Source organism: Tuber melanosporum (assembly GCF_000151645.1).
Source record: "Tuber melanosporum whole genome shotgun sequence assembly, scaffold_12, strain Mel28".
In the NCBI taxonomy this organism is placed as follows: Eukaryota; Fungi; Ascomycota; class Pezizomycetes; order Pezizales; family Tuberaceae; genus Tuber; species Tuber melanosporum.
Genome location: NW_003298777.1, coordinates 350022 through 357023, shown reverse-complemented (window position 1 = coordinate 357023; position 7002 = coordinate 350022). Strand labels below are relative to the sequence as shown.

At 44.0% G+C, this 7002-nt stretch overlaps 1 protein-coding gene; it reads left to right on the top strand.

Annotated features, from left to right (window-relative positions):
* Nucleotides 1-2723: 2723 nt before the first annotated feature.
* Nucleotides 2724-5484, top strand: GSTUM_00004411001 (uncharacterized protein). XM_002835857.2 has 3 exons: nucleotides 2724-3373; nucleotides 3440-4153; nucleotides 4209-5484. The coding sequence occupies exons 1-3, from the start codon at nucleotides 2780-2782 to the stop codon at nucleotides 5076-5078; spliced, it is 2178 nt and encodes a 725-aa protein (XP_002835903.1). The 5' UTR covers nucleotides 2724-2779; the 3' UTR covers nucleotides 5079-5484.
* The last annotated feature ends 1518 nt before the right edge of the window (nucleotides 5485-7002 follow it).

Below are 7002 nucleotides of genomic sequence, written 5' to 3'. Positions count from 1 at the left end.
TTCTGCTATTCCCTTGAGTGCAAGTAGTACTTCACCACCCGACATGAGCCCTCAGGCTTCCTCTCCCGGGAGCTCTAGTGATCATAAGCAGTTTATAATATTTGATGACTATATTGAAAGGCATAATAGGTCAGGTCCTGGCCATTATATAAATGGTAAGCATAATCATAGTTAGTAAATGACCAAGTAGGGGAATTAAGGGTATTATAGCTAGAATTGTGCTAATCCGCCAGGAGAGTTCAGGGTGTCAAATTAGGACTTCTTTTCATTCTGAAAGATCACATCGTAGTCTTAGTGAAACGGTAGAATCTAAGTCTAGTTCCGAGTTGCTGGAAGAAGACAACGATACCAAGTACATTCTACCACCAATACCACTTCCTACACCAATCTCACATCCCACATCCCCACAGAATATAGCGGAATCTTAGTATCCCATACACCTACCCACCCACCATAATCCCTCTCTTGAAGTCCGTTCTATAGTGCGAGGACTTCGTATCTATGCTGGCTAGAGTTACACTCAGTTGCATCAAACCTTCTATCTGTCTCAGGGTACCCTTCATCGTATTATTTGTAGGAATAAGATACCTAAGTAGCATGTCTACATCTGCCGAGGTTGCCCTCTCACAATTCCTCCTGAGAACCAGACCCAACTCATTGATACTGCTACTGCTAATGCTCAGAATCACTGCCTTCCCCTGAGTCAAATTGCTGATATGGCTGGAGTAAGTATTGGGTCATGGGCACTAAGACAACTATTTGCGAGTCATTGCTATCACCGCTGTGTTGCTCAAGTCAAGCCTTTTCTTGACTTAGCAACTAAGAGCAAGCATCTGGCATGGCAAGAGAGATACCAATACTTGAGAGTAGAGGATTGGCAGCATGTGGTTTGGTCCGATGAGTGTGCCTTTTCTGTCAGTAATATTGCTGAAACAGTTTGGGTTACTCGTCAGCCTGGAGAGGAGTATCTAGAGGATTGTCTCATTCTAAAATTTCCACTACTTACAACTATAATAGTGTGGGTAGCCATTTACTGTGATCTTAAAGGCCCTGTTGTCATCTGGGATATGGCAAATTGGGGATAGATTAATCGGTCCACTTATATTAATCAAATTATTCACCCTCATCTTTTTCCCTTGTATACCTTCTTTCATGAAGCCAGCACCACTAACTCTGGCTATATCTACTTTCAGGAGAATGGAGCAGCAGCCAACAAGTCAAAGCATGTTCTACAAGTTCTCGAAGAACTTAGGATCGGGTCTTAAATTTTTCCATGGCCCCCCAGCTCTCCTGATGAGTACAATCAAAGATATCTGACATCTGCTAAAGCATCAGATCCAAAACCAACAACTTCGGCCAACTACTGTCCCGGCCCTCTATACTGCCATTCAAGAGGAGTGGGATCGTATTACACTCGCGAAGATTCTCAATTTAGCTTCTTCACACCCTCAGCAAGTTAACAAACTCCTACATAATCATGGACCTCATACCTCCTAGTATTACGGCAATAATTCACTATTTGGACCCTGATTATGGTTTATAGGAGACAAGTTCTTTAGGTTTCAGTCTTCTAGGTAGCTGGGGTCATTGCACAAGTATTGACCTCAGCTAGCCTATTATAATAGCTCGAATAAATGGACCATGTACTTCGACATTGTCCTTGCCTCCTCTAGTAAAGTCTCACCTGTTTTTAAATTTTTTTCGCCTCCGGGAATGTGTTTTTTAGTGTCTTCTTCCAATTCCGAGTCTCAAGAGGAGGAAGTTCCTGACTATATAGCACATGGTCTGTTTATTTGAGTTTCTACAGTAGGTAGGTTGCCAGTAATGGGGAACATTCTTTTTTTTTTCATTGTTTTGGCTTTTCCTTTAACCCCTTCTCTCATTTGGCTTTTGTTCTATATTGGTATGAATTGATTGCAAGAATAGGCCTCTCTTATTCCATTCATGTTTGATCTTGCAATCAAACATCAACCTTACTACCTCAATAGCAAAGAGTGTGGACCTTCAGAACATGATATTCAGTCAATATCACAGGATTGTAATGAGTTCTTTGTTTTTTATTTTTCTTTCTATTTCTATTCTTGTTTCCGTCACTTATTCCTCTTAATTCACAATTGTTTATAATTTTCATTTATTTGTAGTAGTTAACTTATTTGCTATTTCTACTTTATTGAATTCACATACCCTCACTCTTTGTTTATTACCTTTCCTTAAACTCTTAATGTGAGTAGTAAAGAGTAGACTCAAAGAGTCTTCCACCAATGACCCAATTTTGTTCGGAAACTCGCCATCATGGTTGATCCCTCAGTGCTACAATCCCGGGTTCAAGATACCCTGTCATCCTCCTTCCGTTCCACCCACCCACCTTGATCATCGCTCATGATCCTTGTCTCGCCACCCAAAGTTTTCCGCCCTTAATGACCCTGCGCGAGCACTGAGAACTTCGAACTTCCCTAGTATCATACTGGAGGATATCATACGGTAGTTGCACACCCTACAGGTGAGTATTCACATGTGATCGTTGTAATACCATACCCTATTCGATACTAGCGTACCATTATATACGGTAAGCTCCAAGTTTTTTATTATGCCTCGTGGGAACCTTGATTACCAACCCTTTTCCCGGTTCAACTTCACCATCTAACCGTCAGTAACATATTCCCTTATTTTGCTTCTACGAGTACTTGTACTGGAGTCCTGTACCCATGGCCCCACCACATTATATTTCACCCTGGTCTCGCTCTTTATTATAAAACCCTTTTTTCATTCCCAACTAATTATGGGGGTCATGGCTCTGTCTTGTCGGCGGTTGTCAACCATTCCCTTTCTTCGATCTCCCCCTAAACCCATATTCACAATACGTCATACTCTTTCTCGCTCATCCTACAGATCCCCCTTCACCACTTATTCAAACCCCTTTCCTAACCAACCCATACGCTGGCCACGGCCCAACCGCAACTATACTCTCTGGATTGGCTCGGCTTCGCTGGCCTTCGCACTACATCTGGGTCTATCTCCCCCATTGACACTCGAAACTGGGGCGACTGGTTCAGAGAAAACCGCCGAGCAGTTGATGCTTGAGGAATCTGAACGGGAGCGCCTAGAGCCGTGCAGAGCTTTATCAGGCCAGCCATTAATCCTTCGCATCCTCAAGAGGGCTCAGCTTCTTGCCATCAAATGTGTTATCGAACCGATTGCTACGGGGCTTCGGTTTGTGCATTTGGTGGTGATTTTCCTTCCTGTTATCCTCTCGATACCACTGGCTTGTATCGGCCCGCGGCAGCCAGACCGGTGTAGTGAACGCATTGGCACTATCTGGTGGTATTCCTTTTTGATCAAATCCATGGAGCGAGCTGGACCTACCTTTATTAAGGTGGGCCTTCTCCTGGATTCATTAATTTACGATCCCTCCCCAGGTCTTGATAGCTAACTTGGATAGTTGGGGCAATGGGCAGCGTCTAGAACCGACATTTTTCCTGCCGAGATGTGCGAGATGATGTCAAAGTTACATTCTGATGCCCGCGCCCACTCCCTTCGAGACACAAAAAGGACGATATCTCAGGCTTTTGGTGGCAGGCATTTTGATGAAATATTTGAGGAGTTCGATCAGAAGCCGTTAGGAATCGGGGCCGTTGCACAAGTCTATCGGGCTAAATTAAGCCCGCATCTGCTACCAAGGTTACACGAACTTGGCGAAACGGATTTTAAAAAAAACCTCCGGCGGAAGGTTGATGTCCTCGTAAAAAAAGCTCCCTATCAGGGTGTCCCCTCCTCGTACGTAGCAGTCAAGGTGCTCCATCCCAAGGTAGACCGTACTGTCCACCGGGATCTCAGAATTATATACTTTTTTGCATCGCTACTCAATTTGGTCCCAACTCTTGAATGGTTATCTCTCCCAGATGAAGTGGACAAATTTAGTGAAATGATGAGATTACAGCTGGATTTGCGTATTGAGGCGAATAACCTTAGCAGGTTTCGATCAAACTTTGGAGATAGGACCACAGTCACATTTCCTCTGCCCTACAGCAACTATACCACACGAGAGGTCTTAATAGAAGAGTTTGCACATGGAGTCCCTCTCAGTTTCTTTTTGGAATCTGGGGCTGGACCATTTCGGAAAGAAATGGCAGACATGGGCTTGGATGCTTTCCTGGTCTGTATGCTCCCCGCATTAGGATTCCAGTCGCTAATGGTTGGGCCGCCTCCAGCATATGTTGATCATGGACAACTTTATCCACGCAGATCTGCATCCTGGAAACATAATGGTCCGATTCTACAAGCTCGAGCCACTCCCTTCCTTGTCACAGTTCCCATTAGTCGTTCCGGGCCGCAAGGCTAGTGCCAGAGGTGCCGATAATCACAAGGAAGTGACAGAAGAAGTCATTTCAAGACTCATACCTCATCGTGGGAACCCGCAGGAATGGCAAAAAGAATTAAATCTACTGGACAATGAAGGCTACAGGCCACAGCTTATCTTCATCGACACAGGGCTTGTGACAGAGTTGAACTCCGTGAACCGTCGTAATTTTCTGGACCTTTTCCGCGCCATCGCTGAATTCGACGGATATCGCGTAGGGCATCTTATGATTGAACGTTGCCGTTCACCCTCAGCAGTCATCGACAATGAAATATTCACCCTCAAGATGCAACACCTTATCCTTGCGGTGAAGAGCCGAACACTCGCGTTAGGAAACATCAAAATTGGTGACCTCTTAACCCAGGTTTTGCAGATGGTTAGAGTTCATCACGTCCGAATGGAAGGAGATTTTATCAATGTTGTACTATCGATCCTGCTCCTCGAGGGCATTGGTCGCAGCCTGGATCCAAATCTAGATCTTCTTAAAAGGTACACCGTTTTAGGCAGATATTTCGAGCTCTTGGCTGATATATGCAGTTCTTTACCCATGCTGAGATCGATCGGGGCTGGCAGCGGAGCCCAGATGCTCGGTAAGCGCGGAAAGAGCGACTTGGGATTGTTGAAAGTTTGGATTGCCCTTGAGGCAAGACAGTTTATCAATAGTTCTGTGGAGGATGTGGAAAATTTGGTCAAGTATGATCTTTTGAGTCCTAATCTATAAAGCAGGCCACTGCCGAAGCACGCTGTCCGGCTTGGGTTTCGTGATAAGCCCCGTGGCTCTTGTTTCGGCGTTTTGTTTCTCTGTTTATTATATAAACGGTGCTCTTTTTTTATATCTACTAGGTCTCTCCTCAGGGTGGTTTTTAGAAGGATGCAATGTTTTGGGGATTATTGGGGCTTCGGCGGTAGAGAATCGGCGCTTTAGACCAGTGTGTTTAAACTTCTCTAGGTTGACAATAGACCTGCGTACCCATATTAAACCTTGGAACTAGTCCTTTGGCAGATCTGGGTATCATGGGTTTCCACAACGGTGGAATATGCTCATCGTGAACTCTCTAGCGAAAGGTAGAAAATTCTCTAGCGCCAAAGCAGAATTAGCCGATGAAAATACTTAATATCATGAAAGAGATAATAAACGATACAGAGTAGATCATGGCGTATTGCTAGTAAACTATCCCCTGTAAATGAAAAACAAAAACGTCCCACAAAAGGGATAGTCCCCCCGCCCTCTAAGATCGCGTAGGGGGTTTTCGGCCACCCCTAGTTTCCGGCCACCTTGGCACAATGGCTGAATACAAAATATTTCTAATCTACAACTCCCATTCAAACATACAGGCTTCCATTTGCTGCTTTTGTAAAGCTTTAGAGGTATTTAATGCTTCCTCTGCTGCAGATGGCTGCTTTGCCTTTGCCAGAGCCTTTTTTTCTACAATTTTAGCTTTCCCTGTCTCAGCCACTACCAGTTCTTTTTCTGCCTCCTCCAATGAGCTCTATGCTTTCCACATTTGCAAAGACAGTATTGGGATCAGGAACAACCTTCTTCTTCTTTTTCTTACTTTACAACTCATTGATCTGAAGTTTTGGGTATTGGCTGGTTGTACTTAAAGTAGCCTACTCAGTGGTCAGTTGACCGAGTGCTTTTTGTACCTTGTAAAATACCGTCTGCTGATCCAAGGTCAACTGACCAAGCAGCTTTTCTGATTGGTGAATATGGTGAGGGTATTTGGGTGTCCTGTGAAGATCAAAATCATGAATTTTCCTGGACCACTTAAGTGTAGCAGGGGAACCTGGGGGGTAGGCGGGTTTTAATAAATGAAGTTGTGAAAAGTTGAGAGTTTGGCTTGGGTTCCAAGGGAATAAACCAGCTGCTGCCCAGCCAGCCCATAGGGTGTGAGTGGTAAAGGTTTTCTCACGTGCTTTCTGATATGCTTGAATGAAGCAATGCTTCTCCACTGGAGCAGCATCATCAAGGTCAGCAAGGTCAGCGATTTCCTTCCTGTAGCGTGACTTTAGTGGTGAGAATGTTCCAAGGTCTAAGGACTGCAAAACATGACTGGAGTGGGCAGGAAGATATAAGATATCAAGTTGGCTCTGCTTGCAGAGCCACATGAATTCAATTGTTGCATGACTACCATGTCTATCTAATAGTAGAATACTATGTACAGTTTGCTCATCAGGGAGAGTCTGTGCCGTTTCTGGTAGAAATATATTCTTTAGCTACTGTAGTCCAATATTATTAGAAGTCCAGTCTTTCGATGTCATAGTAATAAGCCAGTTGGGAATTTCCTCTATACTAAACCATCATGTTTGCATATCTGTCCCTTTGAACATTACTAAGGGGCAAAACAAAGACCATAGGCATTGATTTCCTCAATAACAGAAACCCACTCTCTATTTTCAGGCCACTGAATATAGGTTTTGTTCTTCCCACTTGCTCCCAACACCTTAGAATTAGCACAAACATCAAAGGCAATCTCATGCTTCTCCATATACTATATATTAGCTTGCTGGGTATTGTGCCTCGCCAGAATTGTATTGAATCATGCGTAAAGGTCGCAGATATCTTCAGGCTAGGTTACTTTAATCTGAGCTGCTTCAATTGGCCTGCAAATAATACATCTGACACTGGAATTTCTCTTCATACA